The 21504-nt window shown below is 43.0% G+C and overlaps 1 protein-coding gene across 1 annotated transcript; it reads right to left on the bottom strand.

The window, feature by feature from the left end:
* Positions 1–182: 182 nt before the first annotated feature.
* On the bottom strand, positions 183–21424 carry LOC112218468 (protein spire homolog 2). The gene is made up of 16 exons (XM_024379293.2): positions 21237–21424; positions 20598–21104; positions 18048–18091; positions 17463–17840; positions 17272–17346; positions 15356–15520; positions 15095–15181; positions 12660–12780; positions 5558–5724; positions 5240–5456; positions 3882–3991; positions 3616–3753; positions 3458–3525; positions 3215–3242; positions 1737–1834; positions 183–1311 (listed from the first exon to the last, which is right to left on the bottom strand). Exons 2-16 carry the CDS (start codon positions 20890–20892, stop codon positions 1068–1070), a joined length of 2235 nt encoding a protein of 744 aa, XP_024235061.1. The 5' UTR covers positions 20893–21104; positions 21237–21424; the 3' UTR covers positions 183–1067.
* Between the last annotated feature and the right edge of the window lie 80 nt (positions 21425–21504).

Here is a 21504-nt window from a genome sequence, read left to right as displayed (position 1 = left end):
AGCGCATGCTATTAGTGAAGAATTTCTCTGACCTTTTACCCTATCTAACAAAGCTTAAGATCTTCACATGGTCACTCACGGTCAACAGGAAAACTAGGCTTCAACAGTTATATAGAAATATACAGTATAATGCTTACTTAGCCTTCTATGGAAGGATGGACAGATCCACACTGTAGACATAGTACTTCATGGTTACATTAGATTTATTGCAGTTGAGGTTTACTTAGTGTTTAGAAAATTAGAGCAGATCTCACAGGACCATCGAGGGTGAGAGAGGGGGCTTAAATGTCATTCTGAAGCAGCAGAGATAGACGGCTGGGGTCCAGTCCCGTGTGGTGCCAATAGGAATGGTCTCTTTCAGGATCTCTTTTACCCAGAACTGACCTTTACTAGTCCTCTCAGACCCGGTTACATTCAAACAGTCGTACAGACAATGTCACCATGCATCATTAAGTTGGACCACAGACAATCCTAGCACATTCCAACAACTATTGTCATAGTGAAATATATCTTCTATTGAGCTTGCCATAGTGTTATTTTAAAATTCCAGAAAAAAAATCCAGTGTTCTAAGAAGGTGTGTCATGGCAAGGTGCGTTTACAGTTAAAATGTGTTATTTTGGTGTTTCACAACTACAACAAGGCAACTAGGGAGCTAAATGTTTAGCCTAAACCAAACTCTTGGCTCCTACAGTAGATATATCTCCTTTTTCCAATCATCCTTACCTCTTCCTCTCTCACCTATTTCCTCCTCCCTCTGTTTTGCCTCCCTTCTCTGCTTGCCCTCCACTTCTCCCTTACGTCCTCTCTCTCAGTTTCAGCTGTGCATCAGACCAGTGAGTGTAGTAATCACTGCTGTGATGAGGCAGACTTATTGTTGTTCCTAGGCCATATCCTCCTATGAACCTCCACAGTGGAGTGGGGGAGGAACAACCCTTAACAAGTACTTCAGCAGGAGGAGGGGATACTTGCAGGTTAGGGGGAATGGTGGGGTATTTGAGTAGGCTTGTCGTGCAGCACAGGTGCAACCCTGTTAAGGAGGCGCAGGAAAAACCAACAGTCGATCTATTCACTTGTTCTTCCTCTTCAAGGTGGGCGGATGTGGTGACGCATGAGGTTGGGGGTGTGTCTTGGGCGTAGCACTCTCCCTCTTGGGAGTGTTGTTGAGGATGTCCAGGCTCTTGCGACTGGACGAGATGACATCAGCCACAAACTTGGTGCAGTCCACACAGACATCCCGCAGGCTGCAGCCATGGGCGTACAGGTGGGGGAACTCCTCCTCCACAGACCGGCGGGAGAGAGTACGCAAAGATCTGTGGAGAGGGAGACAGGTGTTATAACCCTTCAGTGGAGTGCTCTGAGTATATAACATGACCAGGAACACTCTGATCAGGTCGCATTGGCCTGGAGTTTTTCCCAGTCAGGGCACATGGTTTGGAACAACTCTAGGCCCTACCCATCTATAATGGCCTAAAGGGGGACATTAAAGACGGACTGCGGAGTAATCAGATGGGTAAATATTACATAATGGCTACTTAGAGATCTGAGTGAAATGGAGGAGTTACATAACAAATGCTGAGAGATCTAGAGGATGGCAAGTGATTGGATTAAGCATGTGAGTTACTATTGGCTGGGGTGAGCAAAGACGTCCTCTGCTGAGGTAAAGAGATCCAGTTCAGTGGCCATGAAGTAACTCAAATAGACTGAAATATATACTGTACAGGTAAACAAGACTCACTTGTAAACCTCACTCTTGCGACCATGGCTCTTTGGGCTGCTGTGAAAGCCCACAGTGTAGACTGGGATGTGGGCCATCTTCTTGGACGGAATCTTCATCTGTGGCAGAGGGTGAGGGAAAATAGATAGTTAAAATGGGCATGGGTGAGGAGGAAGAGGAAGAGGAGTAGGATGTTTGAAGAACTGAGAGAGATCATATATCTGCAGGAGAAAGTGAAGAGGAAATGGCAGACTTAATAAGATTAGGAAATATGAGAAGACAGAGCTGCGAGAATGAGGGAGAAACAATGTCACTAAACATCAACCTCAACAGAACCTCAAAGCACAATCACAAACTATACTGAACAAAAAAATAAACACAACATGTAAAGTGTTGGTCCCATGTTTCATGAGCTGGATTAAAATAACCAAGAAATGTTCTATATCACAAAAAGCTTATTTCTCTGAAATGTTGTGCACAAATTGGTTAGTGAGCATTAGTGAGCATTTCTCCTCCGTTAGTGAGCATTTCTCCTTTGCCAAGAAAATCCATCCACCTGACAGGTATGGTATATCAAGAAGCTGAATAAATAGCATGATCATTACACAAGTGCACCTTGTGCCGGGGACAATAAAAGTCCACTAAAATGTGCAGTTTTGTCACACAACACAATGCCACAAATGTCTCAAGTGGGAGTGTCCAATTGGCATGCTGACTGCAGGAATGTCCACCAGAGCTGTTGCCAGATAATTTAATATTAATTTCTCTACCATAAACTGCCTCCAACGTTGTTTTAGAAAATTTGGCAGTACGTCCAACTGGCCTCACAACCGCAGACCATATGTAACCACACCAGCTCAGTACTTCTACATCCGGCTTCTTCACCTGCGGGATCGTCTTAGACCAGCCACCCGGACATCTGATGAAACTGAGGAGTATTTCTGTTTGTAATAAAGCCCTTTTGTGGGGAAAAACTCATTCTGATTGGCTGGGCCTGGCTTCCCAGTGGGTGGACCTATGCCCTCCGAGGCCCACCCATGACTGCATCATGTGAAGTCCATATATTAGGGCCTAATTTATTTATTTAATTTGACTGACTTCCTTATATGAAATGTAACTCAGTAAAACCATTGAAATTGTTGCGTTTACATTTTTGTTCAGTATATATTCAGAACCATGAACTTACAAAACAGAACAACACAGCAAAGACAAACCACAATCTCACACGACAAACTACAACAGCCCAGACCTAAAACCTATTTAGCACAGAAACACAAATCCAAATGGTCTGATGACTGAGGTACAAATTAAAATAATTGACATGATTAAAAGCACAGAATAATATTATGAGCCACCACAGAACATATTTTGCTCGTCTAAAGATATATACTGTATATTGAATACAAACCACATTAGCAGAAAGAACTGTGAAAACATGACACATTCCAAAAACATGAATTTGCATTTACACTGTCAAAGAGGAAGGGGCTGTAGGATACCTTTGCACTGCAGGATCCACAGACAGACCTGAATGAGAGAGAACCACAGGGACAGAGCTAAGAATCCCCTGAATTACACTGCCAACAAAACATATGGCGCTATTCAATCAAACCCACAATGGTATGTGAAAAAGCAACATTATTCTTGTTTTTCTTGACCAAGTTTAAATGAATTGAATATGGTGTTATTTCAAAAGGCGCATGTACTAATGCAACACTACATACTGTGTAGTGTTTACTGACCTTTTACAGAGCAGGCAGGTGGATGGCCAGGAAAAGAGGGGGAATTTAGTTCTGCAGCAACAGCACACCTGGGACACACATACATATACAATCAATAAAACCTCGCTCATAAGGCTTTGAGAGAACAATATGAAAGAATATGATGTAACTGCCTGTACCTTGCCTCTCCTCAGATTGTAATACAGTTCCTTGTTCTGGAGGTACTTCTCCATCTCTGCTTTCACCAGCACACGACGCACATTGATGACCTCATCGACTGTTAAGGCAAGACTCTCCACTGGGTGACTGAATTCCTCCTTCACAGGGATATAGAGAGGGGTTGAGTAGGTAGATAGGAGATTGCATAGATTAGTCAGGTCAGGTTGAAGTGGAGCACCCAGGGGAAGCAGTGTGGAGAGGTGATCAAAGACAATGGGCCACTCACCATCCACTTGGGTTTATAGCCACCCCGAGAGCTGGAGCCAGTCTCTGCCCCTTCTGTGGTCTCATCCACTGAGCTGAGAGAGATACGGGCAGGGGAGAGGGGCACCCAGCCTGGCACAGGAAGAGGGAGGGAGGGAGGGAGACAGATGAAGAGAGGGAAGGGGAGACAGACAGACAGACAGACAGACAGACAGTCACAGGACGAATAGGAAGAAAGCTTTGAATCACAGTCCATGATGATCTTCTATTGAGTCAGAGCTCTGAACATTTAAAGCTGTAGGCTAAAAATGAGCTGTCAATGAAATAAATGAGTGGTGACATCTAGTGTTTTTATCTGTTTGTTTTTGGTGGAATATAACGCATGCAGGAACACTTGCAAGAAGATCACAGCAGATCCTTTTTTGACATTCAAGAGGGGAACTAAATTGGGGTCAGAGTAAATCAAAATTAGGCTAGGTATTAGTAGTAAGACTTTGTATGTGATGTAACCTCTAAGACTAAATAAGTGCCCATGCTAAATGTAAAGGAAGCAGGAGCGAGGACTAACCCTGTGACATGGCTGTAGACTCCTATGGGGTTTAACCACAGCCAAGTCTTACAGTTAGACCAAGGACCAAACAACTAGAAAACAACAGCAGGCTAAATGTAGGCTAATGTAAATCAGCTGCTCATCACTACATTTTGGACAAGTCTGTGATGAGAAGGGGCTGACATTCCCCTAAAAGAGTGGCGACAACTCACTGAACCCCCATTTGTTTTTGTTCTCTCCTACTATGGTCAAAACCAGGTCAAAACCAACTCGGTCGGCTTGTGGTTACAGAGTCCGCCCTGAGATTGGAAAGTTGAGAGTTAAGGGGATAGATTGGGGGTAAGGGCCTCCATTCTGGCTAAGGCTTGTGTAAGGAGATGGAGAACTTACTTACTAACTAACTATGGTCAACACATCTCCCTCATCTCACCAATCAAGGGGCGTAAGAAATCAATCAAACCCATTAGCTGTTTTCCTCCTAGCATTTTATGGATCTAGTTCTTATCTGTACAGCTTTATAAGTTTATTATAACCATCATGAAGCCCTAAAACAAACTCTATTGCATTTTATTTATTTATTTAACATTTTTTAACAGTTTACACCAATGTGTTTTATTTGCAATTATATTATTTTTTTGTCAGGCTTGCTTTTCAACATAAATAAATATTTGACATGACAAAAATACCAAAATATCTGTTTCATAAACTGATTACAGTAATTAGCTTAATGACTGGAGCTACAGTATCACATGAATACAGTAAATGTCTCCCTCTGTTGACCAAGACCTGAAACTGTCTGCAGTGAAAGGAGGCTCAGTGAGCATACTGACCTCTGTGCGTGTGGGGTGGCCCAGCCCCTGAGAGCGTGTGTGACCGTGGTCTCTCCCCCCTCCACAACACAGCCCTTCCCAGATGGGCGGATTCGGACAGTGAGGGGAGAATGTCCCCCCTGAGCTCAGCCAGGTCATGTTCAGAGAAGGAGCGGTCCCGTTTCATGGATGTGGGAAAACTCTCAGCCCGGCAGAGCTCTCCTGGAGACTCCTCATCCTGCAGCAACAACAAGACAGGAGGAGGAGGAAATGGAACATCTTGTGTGAGAGGCTTAATTGGTAGATGGTGTTGTAGTTATCTTCTCTCTTTCCTCTCACCTCCAAAATACTCATCTCCTCCATCTCCTGAAGAGTAGGAGCTTTGAGCAGAACACGAGGATGAGATGGGGGGCGGGACCTAAGCTCTGAGACTGACAGGTCAATGCAGGAAGTAGATTTGAAATCACACGGGAAGTTGGGTGCCAGACAGGGCAAGGAGCCAAACGCTGGGGAATGAAACACAACACACAAACGCAACTCTCAAACACATTTAGAATACATGCCACGCTAGGTAGATGCTACGTGTATGGGTCGTTCTTGAATCGCAGTGGTATTTGCAACCATGAAAAACACTTAAAGGACAAATAGTCCAATCAAATTTTATTTATACTTATGGGCCCTTTCCAACAATGCAGAGAGAAAGAAAATAGATAAATAAATAATAATGAGGAAAATAAGTATTTGACCCCTCTGCAAAACATGACTTAGTACTTGGTGGCAAAACCCTTTTTGGCAATCACAGATGTCAGACGTTTCTTGTAGTTTCTTGTAGTGGTTACCAGGTTTGCACACATCTCAGGAGGGATTTTGTCCCACTCCTCTTTGCAGATCTTCTCCAAGTCATTAAGGTTTCCAGAGTGACGTTTGGCAACTCAAACCTTCAGCTCCCTCCACAAATGTTCTATGGGATTAAGGTCTGGTGACTGGCTAGGCCACTCCAATGACCTCAATGTGCTTCTTCTTGAGCCACTCCTTTGTTGCCTTGATCGTGTGTTTTGGGTCATTGTCATACTGTAATACCCATCCACGACCCATTTTCAATGCCCTGGCTGAGGGCACCGTCCATCGTCCCTTTGAGGCGGTGAAGTTGTCCTGTCCCCTTAGCAGAAAAACACCCCCAAAAAGCATAATGTTTCCACCTCCATGTTTGACGGTGGGGATGGTGTTCTTGGGGTCATAGGCAGCATTCCTCCTCCTCCAAACACGGCGAGTTGAGTTGATGCCAAAGAGCTCCATTTTAGTCGTATCTGACCACAACACTTTCACCCAGTTGTCCTCTGAATCATTCAGACGTTCATTGGTAAACTTTAGACGGGCATGTATATGTGCTTTCTTAAGCAGGGGGACTTTGCGGGCGCTGCAGGATTTCAGTCCTTCACGGCGTAGTGTGTTACCAATTGTTTTCTTGGTGACTATGGTCCTAGCTGACTTGAGATCATTGACAAGATCCTCCCGTGTAGTTCTGGGCTGATTCCTCACCGTTCTCATGATCATTGCAACTCCACGAGGTGAGATCTTGCATGGAGCCCCAGGCCGAGGGAGATTGGCAGTTCTTTTGTGTTTCTTCCATTTGCGAATAATCGCACCAACTGTTGTCACCTTCTCACCAAGCTGCTTGGCGATGGTCTTGTAGCCCATCCTTGGAAAGCTCTTTGGTCTTGGCCATGGTGGAGAGTTTGGAATCTGATTGATTGCTTCTGTGTACAGGTGTCTTTTATACAGGTAACAAACTGAGATTAGGAGCACTGCCTTTAAGAGTGTGCTCCTAATCTCAGCTCATTACCTCTATAAAAGACACCTGGGAGCCAGAAATCATTCTGATTGAGAGGGGGTCAAATACTTATTTCCCTCATTAAAATGCAAATCAATTTATAACATTTTTGACGTGATTTTCTGGATTTTTTTGTTGTTATTCTGTTTCTCACTGTTCAAATAAACCTACCATTAAAGTTATAGACTGATCATTTCTTTGTCAGTGGGCAAACGTACAAAATCAGCAGGGGATCAAATACTTTTTTCCCTCACTGTAGTTATGTACATATAAAAGGAATAAAGTGCCTAGGCAACAGGATAGATAATAAACAGTAGCAGCAACATATGTGATGAGTAAAACAAATAGTTTGTGCATAAAGGGTTTAATGCAGATAGTCCTGGTAGCTATTTGGTTAACTACAGTGGGGGCTGCTGAGGGGAGGACAGCTCATAATAATGGCTAGAACGGAGCAAATGGAATGGCATCAAACCATGTGTTTGATGTTTTTGATACCCTTCTACTTATTCTGATCCAGCCATTACCACAAGCTCATCCTCCCAAATTAAGGTGCCACCAGCCTCCTGTGGTTAACTATTTAACTAATTATGTTCACAGTCTTATGGCATGGGGTATAAGCTGTTCAGGGTCCTGTTGATTCCAGACTTGGTGCATCGGAACCTCTTGCAGTGTGGTAGCAGAGAAAACAGTCTATGAATAGGGTGGCTGGAGTCTTTGATAATTTTTAGGACCTTCCTCTGACACTGCCTCGTATAGAGGTCCTGGATGGCAGAGAGCTCGGCCCCAGTGATGTACTGGGCCATACACACTACCCTTTGTAGTGCCTTGTGGTCGGATGCCAAGCAGTTGCTAAAAAAAGTTATATTTTGGTTTCATCTGACTATATGACATTCTCCCAATCTTCTGGATCATCCAAATGCTCTCTAGCAAACTTCAGATGGGCCTGGACATGTACTGGCTTATGCGGGGGGACACGTCTGGCACTGCAGGATTTGAGTCCCTGGCGGCGTAGTGTTACTGATGGTAGGCTTTGTTACTTTGGTCCCAGCTCTCTGCAGGTCCTTCACTAGGTCCCCCCGTGTGGTTCTGGGATTTTTGCCCACCTTTCTTGTGATCATTTTGACTCCACGGGGTGAGATCTTGCGTGGAGCCCCAAATCGAGGGAGATTATCAATGGTCTTGTATGTCTTCCATTTCTTAATAATTGCTCCCACAGTTTAAATTCATTAAAAATCTTACAATGTGATTTTCTGGATTTTTTTCTTCTCATTTTGTCTGTCATAGTTGAAGTGTACCTATGATGAAAATTACAGGCATCTCTCATCTTTTTAAGTGTGATAACTTGCACAATTGGTGGCTGACTAAATACTTTTTTGCCCCACTGTAGGTGTTCCTTCTGTCCAGGTGGGAGAGGGCAGTGTGGACTGCAATAGAGATTGCATCATCTGTGGATCTGTTGGGACAATATGCAAAGAGCTGGTCCAGGGTGTCTGGGATGATGGTGTTGATGTGAGCTGGGAGATTTGGTGTCACTTTTACCTTTTTAAACATGCTGGCTGGAGTTTTACTGTTATCTATTGCCATGGAAGGAGAGTTGTGACATAGGCCGAGTGGGACTCTGTTAAAAGGAATTCCATGGCTTTCAAAGCATTTCATGGCTACAGATGTGAGTACTACGGGGCGTAGTCATTTAAAAAGGTTACCCTGGTGTTCTTGGGCACAGGGACTATGGTGGTCTGCTTGAAACATGTAGGTATTACAGACTGGGTAAGGATGAAAATATCAGTGATCCCTGATCTCTCTTTTGAAGAACATATCAAGACCATTTCAAGGACATCTTTTTTCCATCTACGTAACATTGCAAAAATCAGAAATTTTCTGTCCAAAAATGATGCAGAAAAATTAATCCATGCTTTTGTCACTTCTAGGTTAGACTACTGCAATGCTCTATTTTCCGGCTACCCAGATAAAGCACTAAATAAACTTCAGTTAGTGCTAAATACGGCTGCTAGAATCCTGACTAGAACCAAAAATTTGATCATATTACTCCAGTGCTAGCCTCTCTACACTGGCTTCCTGTCAAAGCAAGGGCTGATTTCAAGGTTTTACTGCTAACCTACAAAGCATTACATGGGCTTGCTCCTACCTATCTCTCTGATTTGGTCCTGCCGTACATACCTACACGTACGCTACGGTCACAAGACGCAGGCCTCCTAATTGTCCCTAGAATTTCTAAGCAAACAGCTGGAGGCAGGGCTTTCTCCTATAGAGCTCCATTTTTATGGAACGGTCTGCCTACCCATGTCAGAGACGCAAACTCGGTCTCAACCTTTAAGTCTTTACTGAAGACTCATCTCTTCAGTGGGTCATATGATTGAGTGTAGTCTGGCCCAGGAGTGGGAAGGTGAACGGAAAGGCTCTGGAGCAACGAACCGCCCTTGTTGTCTCTGCCTGGCCGGTTCCCCTCTTTCCACTGGGATTCTCTGCCTCTAACCCTATTACAGGGGCTGGGTCACTGGCTTACTGGGGCTCTCTCATGCCGTCCCTGGAGGGGGTGCGTCACCTGAGTGGGTTGATTCACTGTTGTGGTCATCCTGTCTGGGTTGGCGCCCCCCCCTTGGGTTGTGCCGTGGCGGAGATTTTTGTGGGCTATACTCAGCCTTGTCTCAGGATGGTAAGTTGGTGGTTGAAGATATCCCTCTAGTGGTGTGGGGGCTGTGCTTTGGCAAAGTGGGTGGGGTTATATCCTTCCTGTTTGGCCCTGTCCGGGGTGTCCTCGGATGGGGCCACAGTGTCTCCTGACCCCTCCTGTCTCAGCCTCCAGTATTTATGCTGCAGTAGTTTATGTGTCGGAGGGCTGGGGTCAGTTTGTTATATCTGGAGTACTTCTCCTGTCCTATTCGGTGTCCTGTGTGAATCTAAGTGTGCGTTCTCTAATTCTCTCCTTCTCTCTTTCTTTCTCTCTCTCGGAGGACCTGAGCCCTAGGACCATGCCCCAGGACTACCTGACATGATGACTCCTTGCTGTCCCCAGTCCACCTGGCCATGCTGCTGTTCCAGTTTCAACTGACCTGAGCCCTAGGACCATGCCCCAGGACTACCTGACATGATGACTCCTTGCTGTCCCCAGTCCACCTGGCGATGCTGCTGCTCCAGTTTCAACTTCCACCTGACTGTGCTGCTGCTCCAGTTTCAACTGTTCTGCCTTATTATTATTCGACCATGCTGGTCATTTATGAACATTTGAACATCTTGGCCATGTTCTGTTATAATCTCCACCTGGCACAGCCAGAAGAGGACTGGCCACCCCACATAGCCTGGTTCCTCTCTAGGTTTCTTCCTAGGTTTTGGCCTTTCTAGGGAGTTTTTCCTAGCCACCGTGCTTCTACACCTGCATTGCTTGCTGTTTGGGGTTTTAGGCTGGGTTTCTGTACAGCACTTTGAGATATCAGCTGATGTACGAAGGGCTACATAAATAAATTTGATTTGATTTGATTTGATGAAAATATCAGTGAAGACACTTACCAGTTACACATCATACATGTTTTTGTTTTATATTGATCTGTTATCAATGATAAAACATAATGCAAATCCTTTATACTGCCAGACTTTATGTTTATGCATTGTTTCAAATCATTAAGAGGGTATTGATGCACCCCTGCATCAATCTAAGTAACATAATTTGAAAAATCCCAATCAAAATCTGTCAGTTTAAGATGAATATATCTTTCTTTTGCCTGGGCTGTGTCTCAATCCACCACATCCACATCTGCGGTGGAAGGTGGCCGAATTACAGCGGTGTTTGTCAGACCACCATGAGAAATCTCAAAAATCGCTCTCCTCATGAAAACAAAAATAAGGAGTTAAACGTGTCCAAAAAAACTATTTCCTGAGCTTTCTTAAAAACACTTCAATACTTTATTCCTCATGATTTATTTTTTGACTGTCCTTTCTGCCATTTATGAATGTGTTATTCAATGCGTTTCTATGGGCTATAGTAGTAAAGGTCAAATTCGTGGTATGAACATCTTAAAACAACTCCATAGGTTAGTTTTTTTAAAGAAAAAAATATATATAAAAAGCATTTCGCTACACCCTCAATAACATCTGCTAAACACGTGTACGTGACCAATAAAATTAGATTATATATTTTTTAAAGGATTGATGACCTTGGTGTTATTACTCCTCCTGGAGTGTTACTACTACTCCGGGAGTGTTACTACTTCTCCTGGAGTGTTACAACTACTCCTGGAGTGTTACTACTCCTCCTGGAGTGTTACTACTCCTCCTGGAGTGTTACTACTACTCCTGGAGTGTTACTACTACTCCTGGAGTGTTACTACTTCTCCTGGAGTGTTACTACTCCTCCTGGAGTGTTATTACTCCTCCTGGAGTGTTACTACTCCTCCTGGAGTGTTACTACTACTCCTGGAGTGTTACTACTTCTCCTGGAGTGTTACAACTACTCCTGGAGTGTTACTACTCCTCCTGGAGTGTTACTACTACTCCTGGAGTGTTACTACTACTACTACTCCTGGAGTGTTACTACTTCTCCTGGAGTGTTACTACTCCTCCTGGAGTGTTACTACTCCTGCTGGAGTGTTACTGCTCTGGAGTGTTACTACTACTCCTGGAGTGTTACTAATCTGGAGTGTTACTACTCCCCCTGGAGTGTTACTAATCTGGAGTGTTACTACTCCCCCTGGAGTGTTGCTACTCCCCCTGGAGTGTTACTACTACTCCTGGAGTGTTACTAATCTGGGGTGTTACTACTCCTACTGCAGTGTTCCTACTGGAGTGTTACTACTCCTCCTGGAGTGTTACTACTCCTACTGGAGTGTTCCTACTGGAGTGTTACTACTCCTACTGAAGTGTTACTACTCCTACTGGAGTGTTACTACTCCTCCTGGAGTGTTACTACTCCCCCTGGAGTGTTACTAATCCTCCTGGAGTGTTACTACTCCTACTGGAGTGTTCCTACTGGAGTGTTACTACTCCCCCTGGAGTGTTACTACTCCTACTGGAGTGTTACTACTCCCCCTGGAGTGTTACTACTCCCCCTGGAGTGTTACTACTCCTACTGGAGTGTTACTACTCCTACTGGAGTGTTACTACTCCTACTGGAGTGTTACTACTCCCCCTGGAGTGTTACTAGTCCTACTGGAGTGTTACTAATCTGGAGTGTTACTAGTCCGACTGGAGTGTTACTAATCTGGAGTGTTACTAATCTGGAGTGTTACTACTCCCCCTGGAGTGTTACTACTCCCCCTGGAGTGTTACTAATCTGGAGTGTTACTAGTCCGACTGGAGTGTTACTAATCTGGAGTGTTACTACTCCCCCTGGAGTGTTACTACTCCTACTGGAGTGTTACTAGTCCCACTGAAGTGTTACTACTCCTACTGGAGTGTTACTACTCCTACTGGAGGCACAATGTTATCATAATGGTAAAAAAAAGTAATTAAGCTACCATATTAGTTGATTTAGAATGGGAATATATTTCAATTTAAAAAATCTATAAAACTGAAGTACATTTTTTCCAAAATGCCACCATAATTGAAGAACAACCCATATAGTTCTAAGTGTTAATGCACTGTCAGTGATGCCCATACATCTCTTGGAGCCGGGTGAGTCCACAGGCTTCAGTTTGCGCTCCTGTTTGATTTCAGCGAGGACGCGCTCGTGAAGGGACTGCTGCTCCTGAGGAGGAGGGGGCAGGTTGCGCTCTGACGCCTAGCATGCAACACAACACAACACACAGGTAGACTGAGAACACAGGAGAAACAAACACAGACACACAGGACCCAGTCTCAGACTGTGTCTCACTGACCAGTCTATGCACAAGGTACTGGCACAGTGCAGTCACATCAACAGAAGGGTGATCGCATTTAAAATACTCAAATGCGCGATGATTTCGCGGCACAGTGTAGCCTTTTTTTGTCACCCACCGCTCATGGTGTAGTGCTAATGACATCATCATTTCTTAAATTTGGATCGACAGATGTAGCCTATTGAATATCATTATAGAATATGCATAAAATGCATCCTCCAATTGCAATTTCTGCCATACTGTGTGGGCATATACACACACCCTCAAACACCAAGTTAGGCATACCTCATTTTCAAAATAGGCCATCATCACTTTCTCGAAAATTAGAATTCTTCACGTTTTACGGCGAAACGTCCAAATCTGCATTGAGTTACTGTTTTGTGAGCACATTAGAGCAGTGTTAACAAACTTTATAGCCTTCCTGTATTCTGATTCAATCATGGAAGTCCAGAGCTGACATATGAATAAAACAATTTAAAATCCCTCATTTTGACATCACAAAATACATTTCTTGTGATTGGGACATAAACATTTTTTGTTGTTGAGATCACCAGATCAACTATAAATAGGAGTGGACTTATTGATGATAGATTGACAGTATGGCTGGGGAGGCAGAGCCCATGGTGGATCAGCACGTCCATTTTTATTTTGATTAAGGATTAACCCAGGTAGAATTTGCATTATGTCTGTCAGTTACAGATGGCTTCCAGTTTTGGCTCCAATACAATACCATTTTAAAGATGTAAAAGTACAGTTGCACTACTATTTTAAACGGATTGAATCTGGAATGTTCAGTGCAAGAAAAGTTACCACAACTGTGGTTGCAGACTACCAATGAAAGTTAACGAAAGTTTACTAGTCTACCATTATAGATTTATTTTAATATCTTTAATAGGGAGGTTGGCCTGTCAATAGCAGCAAAAACAAAGTTACAAACAACAATTAACAAGTAGTACAGAAAAATATAAATAGTAAAACAGGTGAAGTGAATCACATGTTGAGGTTTCTAAATATTACAGTCTATTTGTCATTTCAGCCATAAATAGTTGGCAAAATGTTGTGGTGCTGAAGGACAGCTCCACCATTCATCCAGCTATAAAAATCAGCTTACTGACCCGACACATACTGTAACATGTGCAGTTTGTTTGTAATTTGTAATTCCTCAGTATGCCATTGTTTGCCTTTCATTGCCAGAGCTTTGATATGAAGGCCCAGGCCTATACACTAGCACATGGCTACCTACAAGAGATGTGCCCTAATGAATGGTCTTAGATCTTTGTAGAGTCTTTGGTCCACAATGACACTGCTGTCAATCTACCATCAATACGTCCACTCCTATTTATAGAGTTTATCTCGTGAGGTCAACAAAACAACTTTTGTTATGTTGTGATCTTGAGATAAATAAGTCTTGATCTCGATATAACGAGTGTCACGTTCGTCGTAAGCATTGGACCAAGGCGCAGCGTGGTATACGTACATTCTTATTTATTTAAAGAATGAACACAGAACAAACTAACAAAATGAAACGTGAAGCTATATAAACGAGTGCTGACAGGCAACTACACATAGACAAGATCCCACAAACACCAAATGGCTACCTAAATATGATCCCCAATCAGAGACAACGATAAACAGCTGTCTCTGATTGAGAACCATATCAGGCCAGCATAGAAATACAAAAACCCCTAGACCTACAACAACCCTAGACATACAAAAACCCTAGATAATACAAAAACGCTAGTCACACCCTGACCTAACCAAAATATAAAGAAAACAGAGATAACTACTGTTAGGGCGTGACAACTTTTCTTTATTCATATGTCCTCTTTGGACTTCCATAGTCCTCTCCAAGTTTAGCTGGAATTTAGCCCGAAAGGATTTAAAAAATGTGATTGGTTTATGATAGGCCTATGACATTGCCTATGTCTCGTCTTGCGCTACACATAATATCAGATCTCAATAACAATTGGAGAAGTGTTTAACCTCACCAGTACTACATCCTTATTATATACATTTGTTCATAAGCCAACATGACTATATGGGACATATGAAGTTATTTTTTCTTCCAAATTAATGGTGTTTGAATTTGTTAATAAAATGCAGGACATGGTTGTTTGGTTGCGGGAAAAAGGGACAAAATGCAGGACTGTCCCGCACAATCCGGGACATGTGGTCACCCTAGTCAACAGAATAAAATGTAATTGAAGGGACACTCACTGGTTTCAGTGGAGGGCGAGACCTGATGAAGTCCAAAATAAACTCATGGGCATTTCTTTTCACTCGTGTGGGGATGTCACCATCCTCCTACAGAGAGAAAATGAGTGAGGGCTGGGAGATACATACAGGAGAAATAACTACTGTCATACATTAATCACTAAATTTCCCATGAAAATGGGTTGAATTATAGGTTGTATAATTCTGTGTTAATTCGGTCTAATCCATTGATCAAGAATCTATCAGTACCAAAACCCAGCTCACCATGACTTTCCGCAGCTGGAACTTGCGGGTGCGGATATCCTGCATGAGCATCTCAAAGGGAGTGAGGCTGAACTCAGTGGGCAGTGTGTCAAACTCATGCTCCTGCACCTTCTTCAGTTTCACCCCCTGTCTCAGCTCCTTCATCAACTGGACCCAGAGACGAGTCTGAAATACACATATACAGTGCCTTCAGAAAGTATTCATACCCCTTTACTTTTTACATATTTTGTTGTGTTACAGTCTGAATTTAAAATGGATTAAATTGAGATTGTGTCACTGATCTACACACAATACTCCATAATGTCAAAGTGGAATTGTATTTGTAGAAAATGTTCACACAAAAAAAAAACATTTAAAAGCTGAAATGTCTACGGTCAATAAGTATTTAACCCCTTTGTTATGTCAAGCCTAAATAAGTGTTGGAGTAACAATGTGCTTAACAAATGACATAATAACTTGCATGGACTCATTCAGTGTTCAATAATAGTTCTTAATATGATCTCTGTACCCCACACATACAATTATCTGTAAGGTCACTCAATCGAGCAGTGAATTTTAAGCAAAGATTCAACCACAAAGACCAGGGAGGTTTTTTAATGTCTTGCAATTGATAAATGTACATTTTAAAAAGTACAAAAATAACAGACGTTGAATATCCCATTGAGCATGGTGAAGTTATGAATTAGGCTTTGGATGGTCTATCAATACAGAGTCACTACAAAGATACAGGCGTCCTTCCTAACTCAGCTGCAGTTGAGGAAGGGGGAAAAAAGCGCTGTGTACGTAGAGTTCCACGTTTAATTAATTGAAACTCACAAAAACAATAAAGAGCAACGAAACGTGACGTTCTGTAGAGCTCACAGGCATCAACACAAAAACATGATCCCACAAAACCCAGCGGGGAAATGGCTGCCTAAATATGATCCCCAATCAGAGACAACAATAAACAGCTGCCTCTGATTGGGAACCATACCAGGCCAACATAGAAATAAATGCACTAGATCACCCACCCTAGTCACACCCCGACCTAACCAAAATAGAGAATAAAAAGGCTCTCTATGGTCAGGGCGTGACAATTGTAGTTACTCCACAATACTAACCTAAATGACAGAGTGAAAAGAAGTGAAAAAAAGAAGCTTGTACAGAATAAAAATATTCCAAAACATGCATTCTGTTTGCAACATGGCACTTAAGTAATACTGCAAAAAATGTGGCAAAGAAATTAACTTTTTGTCCTGAATACAAGGCATTGTGTTTGGGGAAAATCCAACACAACACATCACTGAGTATCACCTCATATTTTCAAGCATGGTGGTGGCTGTTAAGGGTATGCTTGTCATCGGAAAGGACTAAGGAGTTTTTTTAGGATAAAAAGAAACGGAACACAGCTAAACACAGGAAAAATCCTAGAGGAAAACCTGTTTCAGTCTTCATCCCAACAAACACTGGGAGACAAATTCCCCTTGTCAGTAGGACAATATCCTAAACCACAACGCCAAATCTACACTGGATTTGCTTACCAAGATGACAGTGAATGTTTCTGCGTGGTCTAGTTGCAATTTTGACTTAAATCTGCTTGAAAGTCTATGACAAGACTTGAAAATTGCTGTCTAGCAATGATCAACAACCAACTTGAAGAATTAAAAAAATAATAAAGGCAAATATTGTACAATCCAGGTATGCAAAGATCTTAGAGACTTACCCAGAAACCCTCACAGCTATAAACCCATTTTAATTCCACTTTGTAAAACAATCAAATTTGGAAAATGTCAAGGGGTGTGAATACTTTCTGAAGGCAGTGTATTCTCACACATAAGCCCTCATGTACCTCGTACACCCCATCAACCCAATGAAAGAACATATCCTCACCTACACACACAGTGACACAGACAACACACACAATCCCTGAATCTCACCCAGTCTGTGTGTTTCAGTGCATCGATCTCAGCTTGATCTTCCTGAGGATCCTCTCCATTGATCTTCTTCAGCATCTACAGTGAAATGATAATACAGTGATGATAACACAACTATTCAGTTAACAATTACTTCAGAGCTTTACACATGACGGCTCTGTAATCTTTGATACAGAGACAAATCGGGAACATACCTCCTTGGCATTTCGGATTTTGATCAGAAAGGTTTGCAGCTCAAGAGTCTCAACGAACAAGGCTCTGCACACAGCCTGGTAGTGCTCCGGAGCAAGAACAGGGTTTGCCAATCTGGAGGTGCACAGCGTCATCACCTGGCTGAATGTACACACGGGTCTTATAGCCCCTTTTTCTCCCTCCTCTTCCTCTTCCTCCTGTCCACTGTAGCCCTCATCTGTTGTTCCGTTGCCACCGCCGGAGTCAGCCTGCAGGCTATGATCTCCTCCTGCCATGCGCTCAATGAGCCGCTCCAGCTGAGGACTCAGCTCCCGCTCCTCACTGTCATCCAGTCCCCAGTCTAGGGCCTGGTAGATGGCCACGCCCAGAGACTGAACCAGCTGAGGAAACAGAAGCGAGTGATAGAGGAAATAAATAGGACTGAACAACTGGAGACCTTGAGGTGGAGGGAAAAGGGCCAGCTCCAAATACGAAGACCGGCACAGCAGACGAGTGCTTATAGTTGATAAAAGAGGGAAAAGACTGACATTCACCTATGACAGTGGGTTGTATATTACAGGGTGGGGATGAGGGGTTCAGAAACTCACCTGGCGCTCTGTGATTGGTGGAAGGGGAGGTCCATCTGTGTCATCTATGAAGACAAGAAAGTAGGTATGCAGCTGCATTACCTTGGCAACAAAGTGTTTTATGCCTGCTCTCCTCCCTGACATGGTCTGGAAATCTCCATTATTTTCACACATTTTTTATACAATATATTCTGTGTTGATCTGAGAAATATTGGCTTCTTAGATCTGAAAAAGGTTATAACTCCCTTAATATAGCGTTGGGTTACTTTGCATTTCTTGGGTCTAAATATGAATAGAAAATATGATATACAGAAGAAAATACAGACAAGATGCATCATTTTCCCACCTTTGATCCCTTTATGGCTCTAGAATACGCATTTTTCATTTCACAGTCATTACATTCTATATATCTCATGTGCTGCATTCACAACTCAGCTAGCCAGTAGCGGCTCAGTTTTCTGTGTGTACAGGGAAGCGCAGGGCTCAGATGTCATTCATGACACCTGGGAGGCCTGAAACTACACGTTCAGCACAGCAGCCCTGCAGAACCGGAGACTGGTGGAGAGGCCTGGGTGAGGGGTCAGTGCTGCTCTTTCTGTCCAGAACAAAGCACTGAAAGCAGGGCCAGGCCCAGAGAAACAGAGACTATCTAAATATATCTGTGCCGTCGGCAAAGAGTCTGCCTGACACAAAGTGGTAGTACTGTTCTCTTTCAGGAGGGTGAAGACATTTCTATTCAAGCCCATCAGAAGCAGAGTAATAGATCCTTTCTGAACCATAAGACAGGTTTCATTATGGCTGGTCAGGTTCATGTAACCAATGACACAGACAGCGTCTCTGAGAGAACATGGAGTCTTTCATCTTGTGCATGTCTGGTGATGATAGTTTGGCTGCGTTTAGACAGGCAGCCCAATTCTGATATTTTTTTCACTAATTGGCCAATCAGATAAGCTCTGAAAAAGATCTGACGTGATTGGTCCAAAGACCAATTTGTGGAAAAAAAGATGAGAATTGGACTGCCTGTGTAAACACAGCCTTATTTCTCTTTCAGGCAATGTTTTCAAGATTTCATCTATTTTGGTACTGTTTTATCTCTGCTGCCCCTGTGGTTTCCCCCACACTCAAATTATGGACCATGTCATCTGTTGCCATGGAAATATGGGGGACAAGAAATGTACAAAAAAACCAGAGGGAGTTAAAAAATAAATACAACCATATCAGAGAGAACTATAGGGAAAAGAGAGTGCGGGGGACAGAATATAGAGAGAGTGAGATTACTAGTGACCTCACCAGGTCCAACTTTCTGGTGACCTCATTCATAATCAGTATAAAACACACCCTTAGTAGGCTAACATTAACCCTTAACCAACCATCCCTGTAGCCTACTTCAATTACTCACTCATTTGCCAGGGTTAAGTAATTGTGATGACCAGACAGGTTGTGATGTGTGATGAAAGTTCAGAACAACATATGTATTCAACTCTACCCATACAGACCAACTGCATCAATAAGGCAATACAATTGGGTCATCAGCAAGAACACATGTACCATACATATGCAGTAATATCCTTTTGTTGAGCCCATTAAATTGACTGACTATCTTCTGTAAATGGTCCCATAAATGTAAACAAAAACATCCAAGAAACACCCCTCCTAAGTAAACAACTCCCAAGACAAGATGACCACAGTGACGCTGTAGTGAGCTATCAATACTGTCTCTGTTATTAATTGTGATTTACATTGTTCTTTATATACTTTTGTCGTTGATCAATAATAATAAAAACGACAAAGTATTTATATATTTGGGCCTATACAACTCTGTCTCAGAAACTGATCTATAGCCTAAACTATTGGATGAATTATTGTCCAACTTGTGACATAATTTTACTTGTAATACCTCTTACAAAGTAACCTATTTCAAATGAAATAGAAAATTAACATAATGCTAAACTGGTTTCATATTGTTCTCTACTTTATGTGTTATTTCCATGCCCTTAATAATGTTGCAACATTTCGTAATCTACTAGCCTACTATCTCTTTCCACTCCCAATTGTACCCTTTATTTTATCATGCCATGGGCCAGTTAGATATGCCAGCAACTCTGTTTTTATTGTTTTTCTTTGGGCCCTGAGCCCATAGTGCACCCAGGTATGTTATTGGCATCCAAAAGGATCCTTTAACGGTTAAAGGTTATTATTAAAGTTTAACCGAAACACTTGTGAATGGTAAACAGATCTGCACAATATGTCTAAACTCTAAACCTTCTGTAACAAATCGATACATGGGGGAATTCCACTGTAATAATAATTGTCAATCCAAGCCATCCCTGTGTGGGGAGGGAGTGCGACTGACGCATTTATTGTAAATTGCCCATTCAAAACAATATACCATGTTGCAATTATAGCCTACAAATAGGGAATCAATAGCCTATCAAATTCATTGAGCAATAGCTGAAAAGCCGATAATAAATTATATTGTAGGCTACAGTTTAGATGAAGGTATTTTGGTGCAGCACATGGCAGTCAGGAAGTTAGATAAATAAATAAGATGCGCTAACAGAGCTCTCTTACCTGGTTCTTGCTTTGGGGAAACTGTCCCATCCCTGAGTAGGAGTATAGAGGACGGGTCCTTCACCCTGTAAACTCCACCAGTCACAGTGGCCGGGTGCGGCACTCTCAACCAGCTGCAGCATTGATAACACATCGCCCAAGCCTGCTCCTCGTTTATGGGCTGCTCGTAGGATTTCAGCACTTCTTCAAGAGACAGTTCTCTGGGGTCGCTCAGGTCCCGCGCCTCTGCCCGGTCCGTGGGAGCAGACACCCTTGAATCTCCATCCTTGGCGCTTCTGTTTGTTGATCTGGCCATGGCTGCGGTAGGCGACCGATCCCATTACTCCGCCGGCTCGGAGGCCATTATCTGTTCCCGCCGGGTTCCTTCCTTCCCCACTGCACGCCAACTCAACTGCCGCAGCTGCGAGTTACCATAACAGTAAACGAAAGCGATCTTTGATCTGCATGAATTTCAATCAGTGCCGAAAGGAGAGGAGGCGGAAACCTTACGCCAGTGTCGCAATCAACCTGCAAGGAGAAAAAAGGGGAAAACTTGTTGAAAATGTTTGACCAGCTACCGACCGACCATACGTGGTAAACAATGATGAAGAGATACATTAATCTTTAAAGCTTATTGTTATTGAGAGAATAGACCATAACCTTAGGTTTGACAGTCTGGTTCCCCAGATTTTTGGCTCCACTGCAGCGTATCCCAACAGCCGCTGTGCTCCGCCCCTGTCTCACTCATCCAGAGCATCATCCAACCAACCCACAAAATATTGAACCCACCATCCTATCAAAGTAGGCTACAGGGCGATCAACAGAAGCAGTGCATCATGCAGAAACTCATTCATGACATTCAACCCATATGTAGGCCCAAGGAAATAATAGCCAGCTGACTACAAATAAGAGCTTGGAAATGGTTTAT

The sequence above is a fragment of the Oncorhynchus tshawytscha genome, linkage group LG19, assembly GCF_018296145.1.
Source record: "Oncorhynchus tshawytscha isolate Ot180627B linkage group LG19, Otsh_v2.0, whole genome shotgun sequence".
NCBI lineage: Eukaryota > Metazoa > Chordata > Actinopteri > Salmoniformes > Salmonidae > Oncorhynchus > Oncorhynchus tshawytscha.
Note: the sequence above shows the minus strand (reverse complement) of the source record. Positions and strands in the feature narration are given on the sequence as shown.

Bases quoted from the DNA above. Each gene is read 5' to 3' on its own strand.
- LOC112218468 (XM_024379293.2), bottom strand. From the start codon at position 20,892: ATGGCCAGATCAACAAACAGAAGCGCCAAGGATGGAGATTCAAGGGTG. The intron at 3,754-3,881 runs GTGAGTGGCCCA...ATCCCTGTGAAG, and splicing joins GCTATAAACCCAAGTGGATG to GAGGAATTCAGTCACCCAGT. The intron at 3,243-3,457 runs GTCAGTAAACAC...TCTCTCATTCAG, and splicing joins ACCTGCCTGCTCTGTAAAAG to GTCTGTCTGTGGATCCTGCA.